The 17259-nt window shown below is 54.6% G+C and overlaps 5 protein-coding genes across 5 annotated transcripts; 2 read left to right on the forward strand and 3 right to left on the reverse strand.

The window, feature by feature from the left end:
* Positions 1 to 1061: 1061 nt before the first annotated feature.
* LOC137851883 (feather keratin 2-like) lies at positions 1062 to 1382 on the reverse strand. Its single transcript, XM_068672980.1, has one exon. The coding sequence runs from the start codon at positions 1380 to 1382 to the stop codon at positions 1062 to 1064; it is 321 nt and encodes a 106-aa protein (XP_068529081.1).
* A 3673-nt stretch (positions 1383 to 5055) lies between these two features.
* On the reverse strand, positions 5056 to 5385 carry LOC137851589 (feather beta keratin-like). The gene has a single exon (XM_068672835.1). The coding sequence runs from the start codon at positions 5383 to 5385 to the stop codon at positions 5056 to 5058; it is 330 nt and encodes a 109-aa protein (XP_068528936.1).
* A 2739-nt stretch (positions 5386 to 8124) lies between these two features.
* Positions 8125 to 8445, forward strand: LOC137851884 (feather beta keratin-like). Its single transcript, XM_068672982.1, has one exon. The coding sequence runs from the start codon at positions 8125 to 8127 to the stop codon at positions 8443 to 8445; it is 321 nt and encodes a 106-aa protein (XP_068529083.1).
* Positions 8446 to 12850: 4405 nt separating this feature from the next.
* On the reverse strand, positions 12851 to 13171 carry LOC137851885 (feather beta keratin-like). Its single transcript, XM_068672983.1, has one exon. It carries the CDS (start codon positions 13169 to 13171, stop codon positions 12851 to 12853), a length of 321 nt encoding a protein of 106 aa, XP_068529084.1.
* A 3449-nt stretch (positions 13172 to 16620) lies between these two features.
* LOC137851886 (feather beta keratin-like) lies at positions 16621 to 16941 on the forward strand. The gene has a single exon (XM_068672984.1). It carries the CDS (start codon positions 16621 to 16623, stop codon positions 16939 to 16941), a length of 321 nt encoding a protein of 106 aa, XP_068529085.1.
* Positions 16942 to 17259: the final 318 nt, after the last annotated feature.

Consider the following 17259-nt stretch of genomic DNA (forward strand, 5'->3'; position numbering starts at 1 on the left):
CAGAGAGGGAGTCCATCCCTGGTGGCGTTTGGCTTGTGAGCCCGTAATAGCAGCAGAGAGAACTGGACACAGGAGACAGTGCAAGTCAAGGAAAGAAGTGGGAGAATGGTAGAATGTAAGTGGGCCATGTTTCCAAACATCGTGGAATAGTCCACGTCCTTGCTTGTCTGGTTCATGCCTTGAGAGAAATAGCCGTGCTTGTGGAGCTAATGACCCAGTGGGTCAGGGACGTCACAAAGGAGCATCTATAGTCCACGAGGAGTCTCACACAATCCGTGTGATGTCTGTGTGAAGGACAACTCTGTTAAATAATACAGGCCTCAATTGCGACCCAGAGAACGACTCCTCCCCGGTGTCCACCTGGGCACCGAGCTGTTGAGCGCAGCTTTTGAGATCTGACCATGCAGGCAATTCCTATCTACTGAGTGGCCCATCATGTCTTTCCATGGTAGTGAGAAGGAGCTATGTAAGAGCGTAGTCCAAACACTTCTTGAACACCAAGAGGCTTGGGCCCTGATGGCCACTTGAGACCTGCTTTTTGTTCTTTTTGTTGGGTGAAGTTGGAAGAGCATTGGGAGAAGAAAGGAAGAGGAGGCATCTGAGGATATGGGATGCAGATTGATTTTATTGAGGAAAACGTGAAAGAGAGGGAGTGTCAAGGTGCACATTCTGAGGTGCCTGGATGGTGACCACCAGCCTATGTCCTTTGCGTAGAGCAGATTTTCCCAGAGCCCCAAGGTCTCCCTACTCCGTGGTAGGAGCAGCCCCAGAAGGTTTCCCGAGGGATTGTGCTAGCGAGCAAGGCATTGCAGCAGAGAGTAGCGGCCATAGGTGGTGGTGCTATGGAAAGGAGAAAGAGGAAGAAAGAAGGAGGTATGTTGGCCATGATTCCTGACAGCATGGGATGGCCCCTTCCTTCCTTGCTTGCTTTGTTGTGCCATGGAAGGATGAACCGCAACTGGTGAGCCCGTGTGCCATGAGCAGCACAGAGGAGCATCCTCAGCCTGAGCGCTGTCTGGCACGGTGTAGGAGGCTGCTGTCAGGGGTGTTGGCGTGGGTCCTTAGCAGGGGTAGCAGGCTCTTCCTCCGTTGATGCAGCCCAGGCCTCCGAAGCCAAAGCCTCCAAGGCCAAAGCCTCCGAAGCCGCCTCCAGAGACGGGCACTCCCTGGGCGCTGAGGTTGCTGCCCACGGCAGCTGATGCGGAGGATCCAACGGCGGTGTTCTGGGGGAAGGAGCTGAGGATGGGTCCTGGCAGGGTGACCAGCACGGCAGGAGGCTGGATGACGACGCGGGAGTCCTCGCACTGCCTGACACAGGGCTCGTTGCAGCTGTTAGCCAGCGGGGTGGGTCCGCAGGGGCGGCAGATGTCGTAGCAGGACATGTCTGTGTTGTGGAGGGTGCCTGGAAGAGAGGGTGTTGTGAAGGCGGAGGGTATTGGGGTTGTGTGGAGCGGTGGTGGGGGAGGCCAAGAGAGCGGCGAGGCCCAGGGTAGTGGGGAGCATGGCTTTGGGGAGGCGGAAAGACTGCAGGGGTTGGGGCGAGACGGGAGGTAGCAAGATAAGGCTGGTCAGGTGGGCGAAGAATGCGAGTGGGGTTCAGGCTCACCTTGTTGGTCGCAGGAGAGAAGGCGTCGGGAGGAGTGTTTGAGGGTGCTACGCGCAGGGACTGCTTTTATGCTGGTCCTTGAGTGCCTTTGGGGCAAGAAACCCTTTGCGCATGACAACATCTTGCGTGAGCTGCTCTTACATGCCTAATCCTGGCAAGTAATGAGGTGGGGTGTGTTGTCCTTCCCACAACGCTCTGGTGTCCTTTTCTCCTGTTGAGGATGTGTCTTTGTGGCCGTGGCGGCAGCTTTTTAGTGAGAGTGGCTCTTTGGATGGATCTGCATGGAGCGTGTGTTTGAGGGCAGTCGGCAGACGCGGCCAAAGCATGGGAGAGGTGGGGTGTCATCAAGTGAGGTCATGGCGTGTCACTCGTGCGGTGCTGTTTGCGGCTGCATTGTTGTGGTTGGAAACTGTCTTGGGCAGAGTGACCATGAAATGCTAGAGTTCTCCATTCTTGTAGAAGCAAGAAGGAGACCAGTAAAACCACTGTATTGGACTTCCTTTGGACCGACTTTGTCCAGGACACTGGTTGGTATAGTCCCTTGGGAGGCGGTTCTGAAGGGCAGAGGAGTCCAGGAAGGGTGGGCGCTCTTCAAGAAGGAAATCTTAATGGCGCAGGAGCAGTCTGTCCCCAACGTGCCCAAAGATGAGCCGGCGGGGAAGAAGACAGGCCTGGCTGAAAAGTGAATTGTGGCTTGAGTTTAGGAGGAAAAAGAGGGATTACAATCTTTGGAAAGGAGGGCGGGCCACTCGGGAGGACTATAAGGATGTTGCGAGGCAGTGCAGAGACAAAATTAGAAAGGGCAAAGCTCATCTGGAGCTCAATCTGGCTACTGCCATCAAAGACAACAAAAAATGTTTCTACAAATACATTAATGCAAAACGGAGGACTAAGGAGAACCTCCAGCCTTTGCTGGATGCAGGGGGAACTTAGTTACAAAAGATGAGGAAAAGGCGGAGGTGCTTAATGCATTCTTTGCCTCAGTGTTTAGCGGCAAAGCCAGTTGCTCTCTGGATACCCAGTACCCTGAGGTGGTGGAAGGGGATGGCGAGCAGAACGTGGCCCTCCCTATCAGTGAGGAAAAGTTGGCGACATTCTACGGCACTTGGATGTACGCAAGTCGATGGGGCCAGATGGCATCCACCCGAGGATACTGAGAGAACTGGCGGAGGAGCTGGCCAGGCCGCTTACCATCCTTTATCAACAGTCCTGGCTATCGGGGGAGCTACCAGTCGACTGGTGGCTAGCAAACGTGAGGCCAACTACAAGAAGGGACAGGGGGCAGACCCAGGACACTCTAGGCCTGTCAGTTTGACCTCAGTGCCAGGGAAGCTCATGGAGCAGATTATCTTGAGTGTCACCACGCGGCACTTACAGGGAACCAGGTGATCAGGCCCAGTCAGCATGGGTTTATGAAAGGCAGGTCCTGCTTGACGAACCTGATCTCCTTCTATGACAAAGTGACGCGCTTGGTGGATGAGGGAAAGGCTGTGGACGTGGTCTACCTTGACTTCGGCAAGGCTTTTGACACCGTTTCCCACAACATTCTCCTCAAGAAACTGTCTGATCATGGCTTGGACTGGCGCATGCTTCGTTGAGTTAAAAACTGTCTGGATAGACGGGCCCAAAGAGTCGTGCTGAATGGAGTCAAATCCAGTTGGAGGCCAGTCACTAGGAGCGTTCCCCAGGGCTCGATACTGGGGCTGGTCCCCTTTAAGGTCTTCGTTGATGATCTGCATGAGGGCAGTGAGTGTACCCTCAGTAAGTTCGCAGATGACACCAAGTTAGGTGCGTGTGTTGATCTGCTTGAGGATAGGAAGGCTCTGCAGGAGAATCTGGATAGGCTGCACCGAAGGGCTGAGGTCAACTGCATGAAGTTCAAAAAGGCCAAGTGCCAGGTCCTGCACCTGGGGCACAACAACCCCAAGCAGAGCTACAGGCTGGGACATGAGTGGTTGGACAGCTGCCAGGCGGAGAAGGACCTGGGAGTATTGGTTGATAGTCGGCTGAATATGAGCCAGCAGTGTGCTCAGGTGGCCAAGAAGGCCAACACCGTCCTGCCTTATATAAGAAGCAGTGTGGCCAGCAGGGCTAGGGAGGTGATCATCCCCCTGTACTTGCATCTGGTGAGGGTGCACCTCGAGTACTGTGTTCAGTTTTGGGCCCCTCGCTACAAGAAGGACATGGAGGTGCTCAAGAGAGTCCAGAGAAGGGCAATGAAGCTGCTGAGGCATCTGGAGAACAAGTCCAACGAGGAGCGGCTGAAGGAGCTGGGCTTGTTCAGCCTGGAGAAGAGCAGGCTCAGGGGCAACCTTATCACTCCTAATAAGTACATTAAAGCAGGCTGTAGCAAGGTGGGGATTGGTCTGTTCTCCCATGTGCCTGGTGACAGAACAAGGGGGAACGGGCTAAAGTTGCCCACCAGAGGTGTTTTAGGTTGGATATTAGGAAGAAATTCTTTACTGTGAGGCATTGTAATGGGCTGCCCAGGGAAGTGGTAGAGTCATCATCCCTGGAGATCTTTAAAAGACGTTCAGATGTTGAACTTAGCGATATGGTTTAGTGGAGGATTTGCTAGTGTTAGGTCAGAGGTTGTATTCAATGATCTTGAGGACTCTTCCAACATGGACAATTCCGTGGTTCTGTGAGTCTCGCACAATACATATCGTATCTGTGTGAAGGACAACTCTGTAAAATAATAAAGGCCTCAATAGCGACCCAGAGGACCACTCCTCCCCGGTGTCCACCTGGGCACCGAGCTGTTGAGAGTAACTCTTGAGATGTGACCATGCAGGCAATTTCCTTATCTGCTGAGTGCCCCATCATGTCTTTCCCTGGTAGTGAGAAGGAGCTATGTAAGAGCGTTGTCCAAACGCTTCTTGAACACCAAGAGGCTTGGGCCCTGATGGCCACTTGAGACCTGCTTTTTGTTTTTTTGTCGGGTGAAGTTGGAAGAGCGTTGGGAGAAGAAAGCAAGAGGAGGCATCTGAGGATATGGGATGCAGATTGATTTTATTGAGGAAAACATGAAACAGAGGGAGCGTCAAGGTGCACATTCTGAGGTGCCAGGATGGTGACCACCAGCCTATGTCCCTTGCATTGAGCAGATTTTCCCAGAGACCCAAGGTCTCCCTACTCCGTGGTAGGAGTAGCCCCAGAAGGTTTCCCGAGGGATTGTGCTAGTGAGCAAGGCATTGCAGCAGAGAGTAGCGGCCGTAGGTGGTGGTGCTATGGAAAGGAGAAAGAGGAAGAAAGAAGGAGGTATGTTGGCCATGTTTCCTGACAGCATGGGCTGGCCCCTTCCTTCCTTGCTTGCTTTGTTGTGCCATGGAAGGATGAACCGCAACTGGTGAGCCCATGTGCCATGAGCGGCACAGAGGAGCATCCTCAGCCTGAGAGCTGGCTGGCACGGTGTTGGAGGCTGCTGTCAGGGGTGTTGTCGTTGGTCCTTAGCAGGGGTAGCAGGCTCTTCCTCCGTTGATGCAGCCCAGGCCTCCGAAGCCATAGCCTCCCAAGCCTCCAAGGCCAAAGCCTCCGAAGCCTCCTCCAGAGACGGGCACTCCCTGGGCGCTGAGGTTGCTGCCCACGGCAGCTGATGCGGAGGATCCAACGGCGGTGTTCTGGGGGAAGGAGCTGAGGATGGGTCCTGGCAGGGTGACCAGCACGGCAGGAGGCTGGATGACGACGCGGGAATCCTCGCACTGCCTGACACAGGGCTCGTTGCAGCTGTTAGCCAGCGGGGTGGGTCCGCAGGGGCGGCAGATGTCGTAGCAGGACATGTCTGTGGTGTGGAGGGTGCCTGGAAGAGAGGGTGTTGGGAAGGCGGAGGGTGTTAGGGGTGTGTGGAGCGGTGGTGGGGGAGGCCAAGGGAGTGGGGAGTCCTGGGGTAGTGGGGAGCATGGCTTTGGGGAGGCAGAAGGGCTTCTGAGGATTGGGGGAGAGGCTGCATGTGGTGATAAGGCTGGTCGTTTGGGTGAAGGACGGGAGTGGGGTTCAGGCTCACCTTGTTGGTCGCAGGAGAGAAGGCTTCGGGAGGCGTGTGTGAGGGTGCTACGTGGAGGGAAGGCTTTTATGCTGGTCCTTGAGTGCCTTTGGGGCAAGAAACCCTTTGCGCATGACAGCATTTGGTATGAGCTGCTCTTACATGCCAAACCCTGCAAGTAATGAGGTGGGGTGTGTTGTTGTTCCCACAACGCTCTGGTGTCCTTTTCTCCTGTTGAGGATGTGTCTTTGTGGCCGTGGCGGCAGCTTTTAAGTGAGAGTGGCTCTTTGGATGGATTTGCAGGGAGCGTGTGTTTGAGGGCAGTCGGCAGACGCGGCCAAAGCATGGGAGAGGTGGGGTGTCATGAAGTGAGGTCATGGCGTGTCACTCATGTGCGTGTCACTCATGTGGTGTGACTCCACAAGGGGCCTCACCAGTGCTGAGGAGAGATGACGGAGCGCCTTCCTCAATTTGCTGGCAACGCTCTTCCCCATGCCCTCCTGGAGCCTGGTGGCCTCTTTTGCCGCAAGGTTTCATTGCTGACTCATCGTCAGCTTGCTCTCCAAAAGTAACACAAGGTCCTGCCCGGCAAAGCTGCCTCCCCTGTGCCGGACAACACCATGTCCTGTTGCTCGGCGTTAATCCTCCCCACAGGCAGCAAATTGCTTTGCCCCTTCTGCAACTTCATGAAGTTCCCCTCTGCCCAGTTCTCCAGCCTCTGCACATCATTCTGAATGGTGCCACGTTCATCACGTGCATCAGTCGCTCCTCCCTGTCTCGGGTCATCTGCAAACTTCCTGCGGGGTGACTACATCCCATCACCCACCCCACTAATGAGGATATGGAACACTGCTGGCCTCACTGCTGAGTCCTGGCCCACACCGCTAGGGCCTTGCCTCTAACTCCGCTCTGTGCCATTCAGCACAAGCCTCTGCACCCAAGCAATCGGCCACCTTTCAGCCCACCTCAGCGTACCTTTTTCTAACCCATACTTTGTTTGCTTTTCTATGAGCGTGTCATGGGAACAAGTGCTAAAGAAAGCCCTTACTACATACAGGCTTTCCTAAAGTTGAGCATCAGCCACTGCCTTTTCCTCATCCACCAAGCTGGTCACTTCAACGTAGAAGAGGCTGAGGAGGTTCCCGCGTGACTTTCCCTATGTAAATCCTTGCTGACTACTGCCCATCACATTCTGGTTCTTCGTCTGCTCAACAACGCTTTCTGGGGAAATTTCCTTTAGAACCTTCCCAGCGGCTGAAGTCAGGACAACCAGTCTCTGGTTGCGTACACCTTCCTTGTTCACCTTCTTGAACAGAGGAGCGGGGCGAGTCTCTTCCAGCCTTCGGGAGCCTCTCCCACTCACCAGGACCTTTCAAAGAGAATTAGTAGTGGCCTCCCAAGGACACCACACCGTGCCCTCAGCATTCCTGGCTTCAATGCAGTAGGCCTCACGGACCATGGCACACCCAGTTGCACAGCCCCCCTTCCTACCTTGCTTCATCTTCCTCAGCAACCAACACTACTCACTTCAGCAGCAAGCCAAATCCACCTCAGCTGAACGGGGACAGGCCTTGCCACTCAACCGATGAAGCACACCCCATGTGAAAGTTGAGGAATAAACACAAGCATAGGGAGAGGGCACGATGGCAAGGAGGGAGCGAGTGTGATACCAGTAACAGCACCACGTGCCCAGCACATCTGGGAAGCCCAGACCAGCCTGCGTTATGGCGAGGCCAGCAAATAGGGCCCCCTCCTCGCAACAATGCAGCCGCAAACAGCACCACATGAGTGACACGCCATGACCTCACTTCATGACACCCCACCTCTCCCATGCTTTGGCCGCGTCTGCCGACAGCCCTCAAACGCACGCTCCATGCAAATCCACGCAAAGAGCCACTCTCACTAAAAAGCTGCCGCCACGGCCACAAAGACACATCCTCAACAGGAGAAAAGGACACCAGAGCGTTGTGGGAAGGACAACACACCCCACCTCATTACTGGCCAGGATTAGGAATGTATGAGCAGCTCATACCAAATGCTGTCATGCGCAAAGGGTTTCTTGCCCCAAAGGCACTCAAGGACCAGCATAAAAGCCGTCCCTGTGCGTAGCACACTCACACAATCCTCCCGACACCTTCTTCCCTGCGACCAACAAGGTGAGCCTGAACCCCACTCCCATCCTTCGGCCATCTGACCAGCCTTATCTCCCCAACCCCTACTATCCCCTTAGCCCCAGCAGCCCTTCTGCCTCCCCAAAGCCATGCTCCCCACAACCCCAAGCCTCCTCGTTCTTTTGGCCTCCCCTGGCACCGCTCCTCATGCCCCCAGTACCCTCCAGCTTCCCACAAGGCCTATCTCTCCACACCCCCTCTGACCCCAGCCTCAGCAGCCAGTCCACCTCCCCTCTCTCAGGCTCCCCACAGCGCCACTCTTGGCCTTCCCACTCCCTTGGCCTCCCCCAGCAGTGCTCCACAAACCCCCAACACCCTCTGAATTCACAACACCCTCTCTTCCAGGCACCCTCCACACCACAGACATGTCCTGCTACGACATCTGCCGCCCCTGCGGACCCACCCCGCTGGCTAACAGCTGCAACGAGCCCTGTGTCAGGCAGTGCGAGGACTCCCGCGTCGTCATCCAGCCTCCTGCCGTGCTGGTCACCCTGCCAGGACCCATCCTCAGCTCCTTCCCCCAGAACACCGCCGTTGGATCCTCCGCATCAGCTGCCGTGGGCAGCAACCTCAGCGCCCAGGGAGTGCCCATCTCTGGAGGCGGCTTCGGAGGCTTTGGCCTTGGAGGCTATGGCTTCGGAGGCCTGGGCTGCATCAACGGAGGAAGAGCCTGCTACCCCTGCTAAGGACCCACGCCAACACCCCTGACAGCAGCCTCCAACACCATGCCAGCCAGCTCTCAGGCTGAGGATGCTCCTCTGTGCCGCTCATGGCACACGGGCTTACCAGCCGTAGCTCATTCCATGGCACAAAAAGGCAGCAAGGAAGGAAGGGGCCAGCCCATGCTGTCAGGAAACATGGCCAACATACCTCCTTCTTTCTTCCTCTTTCTCCTTTCCGTAGCACCACCACCTACAGCCGCTACTCTCTGCTGCAATGCCTTGCTCACTAGCACAATCCCTTGGGAAACCTTCTGGGGCTGCTCCTACCACGGGGTAGGGAGACCCTGGGGCTCTGGGAAAATCTGCTCTATGCAAGGGACATAGGCTTCTGGTTGCCCTCCAGGCACCTCAGAATGTGCCCCTTCCACTTGATGCTCCCTAAGTTTCATGTTTTCCTCAATAAAATCAATCTGCATCCCAAATTCTCAGATGCCTCCTCTTCCTTTCTTCTCCCAACGCTCTTCCAACTTCAGCCGATAAAATGAACAAAAAGCAGGGCTCAAGTGGCCATCAGGGCCCAAGCCTCTTGGTGTTCAAGAAGCCTTTGGACTATGCTCTTACATAGTTCCTTCTCACTACCATGGAAAGACATGATGGGCCACTCAGCAGATAAGGAATTGCCTGCATGGTCACATCTCAAGAGTTGCGCTCAACAGCTAGCTTGTCTTGAGAGGTTAGTTTAGAGTTTAGTGAGACTGATGTCTCACTAAAATGGAGAGACATCTATTTGAAATTTTAGAATAAGTGCCAGAGGTGTCTCGGTGAGGCTAAACACTTGTTCACCTCTCAAGAGATGGTTCAGTGTTGAGGAAACTTCAAGGCTCAGATGCGGAGGATACGCAATGAAGTACTTACCTGGTATTGTCTTTGGCAACAAAGCCTGCAACCCTACATATCCGTAACACCAGGGAATCTTGGTGTGCTGTGTCTAAGAGACATAGTATGGAGAGTGGAGCAGAGCAAAGGCACTGTGGCCAGACTGTGACGTCCCTTCCGGGATCAGGAACCAGATGGTATTGTGGAACTGACAGACTGCATGGGCAGCTCTGGCTCAAACTGATAACCAAAGCATGGCCTTTTAGTGAACAAGAACTTGTACTCCTGTTGCTTCTAATTTACTAGACTGAAAGTGTATTCTCTTATTTGTGAATCCGTGATCATGATTGTGTAATTGTGCTTATAATGCTTATTGCATTAAGTGTAGATCCATGATCGTGATAACGCAAGATACATTAAATGTAACCAGACTTATAGTGGCAGGCAGCTTTACCGAACGGAACCTTGAGTCAGCAATGCAGCCTTGAAGCAAAAGAGGCCGCCAGGCTCCAGGAGGGCATGGGGAAGAGCGTTGCCAGCAAATTGAGGAAGGCGCTCCGTCATCTCTCCTCAGCACCGGTGAGGCCCCTTGTGGAGTCCTTTGTCCAATTTGAGGTGCCCCAGTGGAAAGTCGAAGTAGACAGGCTGGAGCAATTCCAGTGCAGGGCTACCAAGATGCTGAAGGCCTGGAGCCTCTTCAATATGAGGAGAAGTTGAGAGAGCTGGGCGTTTTCAACCCGCAGAGAAGGGTGCTCAGGCTGAATCTCCTCCTTGTTCTAAATCCCGGATGGGCAGGTACAAAGACAAGAGAACCAGACTAAATTCAATTACTGCCTGCTGCCAGGACAAGGGTGAGTGGACGCCACAGAGAAGCAATTGCCTTGGAAGAGAGGGAACCCCTTTTTCACTGTGAGAGTGGTCAAGCAGTGGACCTCAAGTTTTGGATTTCCATCCTTGGAGATATGAGAAACTCAGGAACTGCACATGGTCCTGGACAGCCTGCTGTAGCTGACTATGCTCGAGCAGGGTGCTGGCAGTACATGGTCTCCAGAGGTTACTTCCAAATGGAAGGGATTCTGTGGCTGCATCTGTTGTCAATGCAGGAGAATGCTGCTGGGTGAGAAAGCTGTCAAGTGTGTGCTGACACAGAGAGATTGTTTCAGAGGGCACGTGCAGCAGAGGAGTGCCCAAGCCTTTTTTTGGTCAAGTGTACATCTTCTATGACGTACTGCAAGGTGTGGTGTCCCTTTTTGACTTGCCCCGATGATTTCTTCAGCTTTGGCTTTGTCGTGAGGGAAGTGGGAAGGGCTGTGGGAGAAGAATCATAGAATCATAGAATATCCTGAGTTGGAAGGGACCCTTAAGGATCATCAAGTCCAACTCTTGACATCGCACAGGTCTACCCAAAAGTTCAGACCATGTGACTAAGTGCACAGTCCAATCTCTTCTTAAATTCATTCAGGCTCGGTGCAGTGACCAATTCCCTGGGGAGCCTGTTCCAGTGTGCAACCACTCTCTCTGTGAAGAACCCCCTCCTGATGTCAAGCCTAAACTTCCCCTGCCTCAGCTTAACCCCGTTCCCGCGGGTCCTGTCGCTGGTGTTAATGGAGAAAAGGTCTCCTGCCTCTCGACACCCCCTTACGAGGAAGTTGTAGACTGCGATGAGGTCTCCCCTCAGCCTCCTCTTCTCCAGGCTGAACAGGCCCAGTGCCCTCAGCCGTTCCTCGTACGTCTTCCCCTCCAGGCCTTTCACCATCTTCGTAGCCCTCCTCTGGACACTCTCCAACAGTTTCATGTCCTTTTTATACTGTGGTATAATACACACAGTACTCGAGGTGAGGCCGCACCAGCGCAGAGTAGAGCGGGACAATCACCTCCCTCGACCTACTAGCGATGCCGTGCTTGATGCACCCCAGGACACGGTTGGCCCTCCTGGCTGCCAGGGCACACTGCCGGCTCATATTCAACTTGCTGTCTACCACGACCCCCAGATCCCTCTCTTCTAGGCTGCTCTCCAGCGTCTCATCGCCCAGTCTGTATGTGCAGCCAGGGTTTCCCCGTCCCAGGTGCAGGACCCGGCACTTGCTCTTATTGAACTTCATGCGGTTGGTGATGGCCCAGCTCTCCAACCTATCCAGATCCCTCTGCAAGGCCTTTCCACCCTCATTCGAGTCCACAACTCCTCCAAGTTTGGTGTCATCAGCAAACTTGCTCAAAATACCTTCTATTCCTACATCCAGATCGTTTATAAAAATATTGAAAAGTACCGGCCCTAAAATGGAGCCTTGAGGGACCCCAAGAAGGGAAGAGGAGGAGTGTCACGCTAGCATGCTTGAGACCTTTATTGAGGAAAGCACATGGAAAGGAAGGAGTAGCAAGTGGAACATCCCCAGGGTTCTGAGGTGCACATTGGGTGACCAACAACGTCATCCTTGTGCAAGATTTTCCCGGAGCACGGAGATCTTCCTGCCCTGTGATAGGATCAGCAGAGAGGGAGTCCATCCCTGGTGGCGTTTGGCTTGTGAGCCCGTAATAGCAGCAGAGAGAACCGGACACAGGAGACAGTGCAAGTCAAGGAAAGAAGTGGGAGAATGGTAGAATGTAAGTGGGCCATGTTTCCAAACATCATGGAATAGTCCACATCCTTGCTTACCTGGTTCATGCCTTGAGAGAAATAGCCGTGCTTGTGGAGCTGATGACCCATTGGGTCAGGGACGTTGCAAAGCAGCATCCACAATCCACGAGCAGTCTCGCACAATCCATGTGATGTCTGAGTGAAGGACAACTCTGTTAAATAATACTGGCCTCAATTGCGACCCAGAGGACCACTCCCCCCTGGTGTTCACCTGGGCACCGAGCTGTTGAGCGCTACTCTTGAGATGTGACCATGCAGGCAATTCCTTATATGCTGAGTGGCCATCATGTCTTTCCACGGCAGTGAGAAGGATCTATGTAAGAGCGTTGTCCAAGCGTTTCTTGAACTCCAAGAGGCTTGAGCCCTGATGGCCACTTGAGACCTGTTTTTTGTTCTATTTGTCAGGTGAAGTTGGAAGAGCGTTGGGAGAAGAAAGCAAGAGGAGGCATCTGAGAATATGGGATGCAGATTGACTTTATTGAGGAAAACATGAAACTGAGCGAGCGTCATGTGGGAGATGCACATTCTGAGGTGCAAAGAGGGCAACCAGAAGCCTATGTCCCTTGCATAGAGCAGGTTTTCCCAGAGTCCCAAGGTCTCCCTACCCTGTGGTAGGAGCAGCCCCTGAAGGTTTCCCAAGGGATTGTGCTAGTGAGCAAGGCATTGCAGCAGAGAGTAGCGGCCATAGGTGGTGGTGCTATGGAAAGGAGAAAGAGGAAGAAAGAAGGAGGTATGTTGGCCATGATTCCTGACAGCATGGGATGGCCCCTTCCTTCCTTGCTTGCTTTGTTGTGCCATGGAAGGATGAACCGCAACTGGTGAGCCCGTGTGCCATGAGCAGCACAGAGGAGCATCCTCAGCCTGATAGCTGGCTGGCACGGTGTAGGAGGCTGCTGTCAGGGGTGTTGGCGTGGGGCCTTAGCAGGGGTAGCAGGCTCTTCCTCCGTTGATGCAGCCCAGGCCTCCGAAGCCATAGCCTCCAAGGCCAAAGCCTCCGAAGCCGCCTCCAGAGATGGGCACTCCCTGGGCGCTGAGGTTGCTGCCCACGGCAGCTGATGCGGAGGATCCAACGGCGGTGTTCTGGGGGAAGGAGCTGAGGATGGGTCCTGGCAGGGTGACCAGCACGGCAGGAGGCTGGATGACGACGCGGGAGTCCTCGCACTGCCTGACACAGGGCTCGTTGCAGCTGTTAGCCAGCGGGGTGGGTCCGCAGGGGCGGCAGATGTCGTAGCAGGACATGTCTGTGGTGTGGATGGTGCCTGGAAGAGAGGGTGTTGGGAACGCGGAGGGTGTTAGGTGTGTGTGGAGCGGTGGTGGGGGAGGCCAAGGTAGTGGGGAGGCCTGGGGTAGTGGGGAGCATGGCTTTGGGGAGGCAGAAAGGCTGCTGAGGCTGGGGCGAGCAGCCGCGTGGGGCGATAAGGCTGGTCGGTTGGGCGAAGGATGGGAGTGGGGTTCAGGCTCACCTTGTTGGTTGCAGGGGAGAAGGCGTCGAGAGGATTGTGTGAGGGTGCTATGCGCAGGGATGGCTTTTATGCTGGTCCTTGAGAGCCTTGGGGCAAGAAACCTTTGCGCATGACAGCATTTAGTATGAGCTGCTCTTACATGACAATGCCTGGCAAGTTATGAGGTGGGGTGTGTTGTCGTTCCCACAACGCTCTGGTGTCCTTTTCTCCTGTTGAGGTTTTTTCTCTGTGGCCGTGGCGGCAGCTTTTAAGTGAGAGTGGCTCTTTGGGTGGATCTGCATGGAGCGTGTGTTTGAGGGCATTCGGCAGACGCGGCCAAAGCATGGGAGAGGTGGGGTGTCATGAAGTGAGGTCATGGCGTGTCACGCGTGCGGTGCTGTTTGCGGCTGCATTGTTGCGAGGAGGGGGCCCTATTTGCTGGCCTCGCCATAACGCAGGCTGGTCTGGGCTTCCCAGATGTGCTGGGTGCGAGGCGCTGGCACTGACATCGCACTCACTCCCTCCTTGCCATCCTGTCCTCTCCAAATGCTTGTGTTTATTCCTCATCTTTCACATTGGGTGTCCTGTGTAAGTTGTCGGCTTGGTGGCTTTTATGCTTGGAAGGTCATTTGTGGGAGAAGGAAGGTTGTGATTTTCTTCTTTTGGCAGCTTGGGGGTTGTCTGGCTCCCTTGTCTTCATTCCCGCCCATCCGGGATTTAGAACAAGGAGGAGATTCAGCCTGAGCACCCTTCTCTGCGGGTTGAAAATGCCCAGCTCTCTCACCTTCTCTTCATTATTGAAGAGGCTCAAGGCCCTTCAGCATCTTGGTAGCCCTGCACTGGAATTGCTCCAGCATGTCTTCTTCTGCCATCGTTTTGTGTGCCTCTAACTGGACAAAGGACTGCACAAGGGGCCTCACCAGTGCTGAGGAGAGTTGACGGAGAGCCTTCCTCAATTTGCTGGCAACGCTCTTCCCCATGCCCTCCTGGAGCCTGGTGGCCTCTTTTGCCGCAAGTCTTCATTGTTGACTCATCGTCAGCTTGTTCTCCAACAGCAACACAAGGTCCTGGTCAACAAAGGTGCCTGCCCCTGTGTGGGACAACACCATGTCCTGCTGCCTGGTGTTAGTCCTCCCTAGAGGCAGTAATTTGCTTTGCCCCTTCTGCAACTTCATGAAGTTCCTCTCTGCCCATTTCTCCAGCCTCTGCACATCATTCTGAATGGTGCCACGTTCATCACGTGCATCAGTCGCTCCTCCCTGTCTCGGGTCATCTGCAGACATCCTGCGGGGTGACTACATCCCATCACCCACCTCACTAATGAGGATATTGAACACTGCTGACCTCACTGCTGAGCCCTGGCACACACCGATAAGGCCTTGCCTCCAACACCGCTCTGTGCCATTCAGCACAAGCCTCTGCACCCAAGCAATTGGCCATTTCTCAGCCCACCTCAGCGTACCTTTTTCTAACCCATACTTTGTTTGCTTTTCTATGAGCGTGTCATGGGAACAAGTGCTAAAGAAAGCCCTTACTACATACAGGCTTTCCTAAAGTTCAGCATCAGCCACTGCTTTTTCCTCATCCACCAAGCTGGTCACTTCAACGTAGAAGAGGCTGAGGAGGTTCCCGCGTGACTTTCCCTATGTAAATCCTTGCTGACTACTGCCCATCACATTCTGGTTCTTCGTCTGCTCAACAACGCTTTCTGGGACAATTTCCCTTCCCAGCGGCTGAAGTCAGGCCTACCAGCCTCTGGTTGCACACACCTTTCTTGTTCACCTTCTTGAACACAGGAGCGGGGCGAGTCTCTTCCAGCCTTCAGGAGCCTCTCCTACTCACCAGTACTACTATTTCTCTACAAAGAGAAATAGTAGTGGCCTTGCAAGGACATCACACCTGCCCTCTGCATTCGTGCCTTCAATGCAGTAGGCCTCACGGACCATGGCACACCCAGTTGCACAGCCCCCCTTCCTACCTTGCTTCATCTTCCTAAGCAACCAACACTACTCACTTCAGCAGCAAGCCAAATACACCTCAGCCGAATGGGGAGAGGCCTTTCTACTCAACAGCCATGCCAGGACCACCAAGCCAGGAGGGGCTCACGGCTGTGGCCCTGCGCACCATGCATGCCTCAAATTGTCCGCTGTAGGGTCCAAACCCTGCGTCTGACCATCAAACCCAGGCAGTAAAAGGGTCTCACCCTTGGACGCTCAGCACTGAACAAGACCCCAAAAGCTCTGCCTCAGTCTCCCTGACAAAGCACTGCCCCTCAGCTCAGGGCTTGCAAGCTCTCAACCAGGCCTGAGAGGACAACGTCCTGCTGTCTCAAACACCTCTCCCCCGCATGCTCAAACTACCACCCCCACGCTGCCACAAGAAGAAAACATGCAGCCTCCCTTCTCCCACAAAAGGACCTTCCAAGCACAAAGGCCAACAAGCCACCGACTGATGAATCACATGCAATCTGAAAGACAAGGAATAAACACAAGCATAGGGAGTGGGCAGGATTGCAAGGAGGGAGTGAGTGTGATACCAGTACCAGTGCCTCGTGCCCAGCACATTTGGGAAGCCCAGACCAGCCTGCAGTATGGCGATGCCAGCAAATAGGGCCCCCTCCTCACAACAATGCAGCCGCAAACAGCACCGCACGAGTGACATGCCATGACCTCACTTGATGACACTCCACCTCTCCCATGCTTTGGCCGCGTCTGCCGACTGCCCTCAAACGCACGCTCCATGCAAATCCACCCAAAGAGCCACTCTCACTAAAAAGCTGCCGCCACGGCCACAAAGACACATCCTCAACAGGAGAAAAGGACACCAGAGCGTTGTGGGAAGGACAACACACCCCACCTCATTACTTGCCAGGATTAGGCATGTAAGAGCAGCTCATGCTAAATGCTGTCATGCGCAAAGAGTTTCTTGCCCCAAAGGCACTCAAGGACCAGCATAAAAGCCGTCCCTGTGCGTAGCACCCTCACACAATCCTCCCGACACCTTCTCCCCTGCGCCCAACAAGGTGAGCCTGAACCCTACTCCCATCCTTTGCCCACCTGACCAGCCTTATCACCCCACGCGGCCGCTCGCCCCAGCCTAAGCAGCCTTTCTGCCTCCCCAAAGCCATGCTCCACACTACCCAAGGCCTCCCTACTCCCTTGGCCTCCCCCACCACCGCTCCACACACCCACAACTCCCTCCACCTTCCCAACACCCTCTCTTCCAGGCACCCTCCACAACATAGACATGTCCTGCTACAACCTCTGCAACCCCTGCGGACCCACCCCACTCGCTAACAGCTGCAACGAGCCCTGTGTCAGGCAGTGTGAGGACTCCCGCGTCATCATCCAGCCTCCTGCTGTGCTGGTCACCCTGCCAGGACCCATCCTCAGCTCCTTCCCCCAGAACACCGCCGTTGGATCCTCCGCATCAGCTGCCGTGGGCAGCAACCTCAGCGCCCAGGGAGTGCCTGTCTCTGGAGGCGGCTTCGGAGGCTTTGGCCTTGGAGGCTATGGTTTCGGAGGCCTGGGCTGCTTCTCTGGCAGAAGAGCCTGCTACCCCTGCTAAGGACCCAGGCCAACACCCCTGACAGCAGCCTCCAACACCGTGCCCGCCAGCTCTCAGACTGAGGATGCACCTCAGTGCTGCTCATGGCACACGGGCTCACCGGCTGCAGCTCCCTCAGTTTCATGTTTTCCTCAATAAAATCAATCTGCATCCTGAGATTCCTCCTCTTCCTGTCTTCTCCCAAGTCTTTTCCAACTTCTCCCGACAAAAAAAGAAAAAACAGGGCTCAGGTAGCCATCAGAGCCCAAGCCTCTTGGTGTTCAAGAAGTGTTTGGACAATGCTCTTATATAGCTCCTTCTCACTACCGTGGAAAGACA

The sequence above is a fragment of the Anas acuta genome, chromosome 2, assembly GCF_963932015.1.
Source record: "Anas acuta chromosome 2, bAnaAcu1.1, whole genome shotgun sequence".
Taxonomy (NCBI): Eukaryota; Metazoa; Chordata; class Aves; order Anseriformes; family Anatidae; genus Anas; species Anas acuta.